Genomic DNA, 3,143 nt, shown 5'->3' on the forward strand with positions numbered 1-3,143 from the left:
TACTCCAATATCAAAAATTCCACTATCGGTCCAAATCTTAAAAAATTCGACTTTCGCCATTTCAAGCCTAAATAAGTTACAGACCTCCAAAACACAATCCGGACACGCCCCTAAGCCCAAAATCATCTAACGGAGCTAACAGAATCGACGGAACTCCATTCTGGAGTCGTCTTCATACAGTTCCGACTACGATCCAAATCCTAAGACTTTAGCCTCCGTTTAGGGACTAAGTGTCCCAAAACACTCCAAAAACCAAAACGAAATCTCTCGGCAAGTCACAATAGCATAAATAGATATGGGGGAAGCAATAAATAGGAGTTCGGGGCTATAACTCTCAAAACGAACGGTCGGGTCATTACAATAGGACTTCGTATGTCTAAGATGTCATATTAATACTGATTTAACACGTCCATACTTAGTCTGAATTTACGGAATGCTACATACATCGTATTTAAATATTTTGTGTAAGAGAAACTGATCACTCATATCCCAAAATTTCCAACAATTAAAGGCTTTTCTAATAGAAAACCCAGAACTAATGATCCGATAATAAGAAACTTGTCCAAACACATATTAATGAGGCCAACTAAGATGCAAGAGATATTGAAAAAGTACTCACTTTACATGACTAAATTTCTCCTTTCAATATTACTGAATAGATACGTATTCCACTCATTAAAACAAATAGACTAATTCAGTTTTATAACAAACCACCTACTGACTGGCTATAGGAAGGAACGAAACGGAACATTAATGTGAAATTTGGGACCTTTTTTTTCCTTTTATGAATTAGGTCTAAATTAAAAATAAATTCTTTTTTTGTTTAGGGTGTCATGGTCTAGGTAATTGTCTTGCCTATTTGTAATATATTTGGTCAAACTTTTAAAAAAAATAGAAGTGCCTTGAAATAGTGTGTGTGAATGCTGTTCTTTTATTAAAGAATCATTTCTAAATGTGGAAGATCCAAAAAGTAACTTGCTTTGAAATTTAAGTTATACTATCCTTCTTATAAATGTTATAATGCCTTTGTTATTAACATTTGTAAAATATTTTCCTTGATTATCTCATGCTTTGAAAGCTTACTTTATGTTTCCTTATTAATGACTTGAATAGTTGGAAATATTTTCACTTTTTCCTTTTCTGCCTATTTGTTAATTAATATATTGGTAAATCAGCTTAATGACCATCTAAACTTGTACCCGTTTGTTATTCCGGTAATTATAACTTACAGTTTATCTATTTAAATACCTCTACCTGACGAGATGATACTCCGAATAGAATCAATATATACCACGAGTTTCACTTCATTTTATTGAAGTAAAGAAAAAAGAATTTGAAAGATGTGGTCTAACCATTATGGCGCGTCCCTCCAACTCCAAGTTAGGTGGAGGTGGGGGAGTGGGGAAGACAGAAGACCATAGTTGACTACTCATAATTAACTAAAACCCACGTTTGTCCCATCCTTGTTAATTTGAATCCATATTTTTCTTTTCAAATGCAAAGCTCTATGCCAACCAGTAGCATAGTCCATGGTGGGCGTACTCGTTTTCCTAGAAACTCAACACAGCAATTTAATAACAAAATTACTCACAAACAATGCTTGTGTGTCCCTTTTTTTATTGTTATATTATTCCCTCGTGAATCATAAGAAAATTACTAGTACTACAATTAATTTAATCATGGAAAAGCCTTCTTAAACTGGGGCCACTCCATGTCGTGAAACAAATCGTGGAGATGTACTAACATTTCTCAATTATAAATAGATCTCATCACTACAAGAGGTCAAATAATCCAAACCTTTTCAGAAGAAGACCATTCAGCCTGAGCAGCAGAATACTCCAACTTAGTATCCAAATCTCTTTGAAAAAAATATGGAAGATAAAGGATTAAGCACCAATATGAGGAGAATCCTCCTAGTGATTAACTGTCTAATACTCGCTGTTGGTATTTGTGGTGGCCCTCTAATGATGCGTCTATATTATGTCGAGGGAGGTTCAAGAGTATGGCTTAGCAGTTGGTTACAAACTGCTGGATGGCCACTCACCCTTATACCTCTTGCCATCCTATACTTCTATCGTCGAAAAGTAGAAGGCTCTAATGCCAAGTTTTACTTCATAACACCCCGAATTTTCATTGCATCATTCGTCATTGGCGTTGTCACTGGTCTTGATGATTTTCTCTATTCGTGGGGTGGGTCAAAACTTCCTGTGTCAACTTCTTCACTTCTTCTTGCTGCTCAACTTGCCTTCACGTCAGTAGGTGCTTTCTTCATAGTGAAGCTGAAGTTCACACCCTACTCTATCAATGCAGTGATTCTGTTGACAGTTGGTGCTGTTTTATTGGGTGTTCGATCTAATGGTGATCGACCAGAAGGTGTGACAAGTAAAGCCTATATTCTTGGTTTTATGATGACACTTCTGGCAGCAGCTTTGTATGGAGTCATTTTGCCTTGTATTGAGTTGATTTATTTGAAGGCAAAACAAGTTATTACTGCTACGCTGGTATTGGAGATTCAGATGGTCATGTGTTTTGCCGCTACTGCTTTTTGCACTGTAGGAATGATCGCCAATAACGACTTTCAGGTACTTTTTTCTTCCCTTGTGACACATTTCTACTTATGCATCTTACTCATTTCATCGCATATGTGACACTATTTTTTTGTCGGTTTAACTTTTGTGTGTCGTCAAGTAAATTTGTTATAGTTATGTCATTTACAAGATAACTGCAAGTAATTTTTATAATACATTAATTGATAACGAGGTAAAAAAAATTGCAGTGTAAGAGTAAGTATTTTAAATCTTTATATATTAGTCTGTCCCAAGTAAAATAACACATTTCTGTATTTGAAAGTATTTGATATTAAACTTCTTGTTTAACTTTAATAAGAAGTTTTTTATAGCCACACAATATTAATACAAGTTTAAAATTAAAAGTTTGAAAAGTCTTAAAGACACGCAAATATTATATAACATGTTTAAAACCCAAATTTCATTATTCTATTTTTCTTTCTTAAATTTCGTGCCAAGATAAATTACGGGATGAGTAACATATTTCTCTCGTTTGGTATTAATTATCATCAGATCCATAAGGCCTTCGAATCAGTACAAACTATCAACTTCTCTTTAGGTGATCTATTGGCGTAC

The 3,143-nt window shown here is 34.6% G+C and overlaps 1 protein-coding gene across 1 annotated transcript; it reads left to right on the plus strand.

Moving 5' to 3' along the window:
- Positions 1 to 1,767: 1,767 nt before the first annotated feature.
- On the plus strand, positions 1,768 to 3,110 carry LOC142179122 (purine permease 1-like). Its single transcript, XM_075248936.1, has one exon. The coding sequence runs from the start codon at positions 1,872 to 1,874 to the stop codon at positions 2,646 to 2,648; it is 777 nt and encodes a 258-aa protein (XP_075105037.1). The 5' UTR covers positions 1,768 to 1,871; the 3' UTR covers positions 2,649 to 3,110.
- The last annotated feature ends 33 nt before the right edge of the window (positions 3,111 to 3,143 follow it).

Source organism: Nicotiana tabacum, unplaced genomic scaffold, assembly GCF_000715075.1.
Source record: "Nicotiana tabacum cultivar K326 unplaced genomic scaffold, ASM71507v2 Un00384, whole genome shotgun sequence".
Classification (NCBI taxonomy): Eukaryota; Viridiplantae; Streptophyta; class Magnoliopsida; order Solanales; family Solanaceae; genus Nicotiana; species Nicotiana tabacum.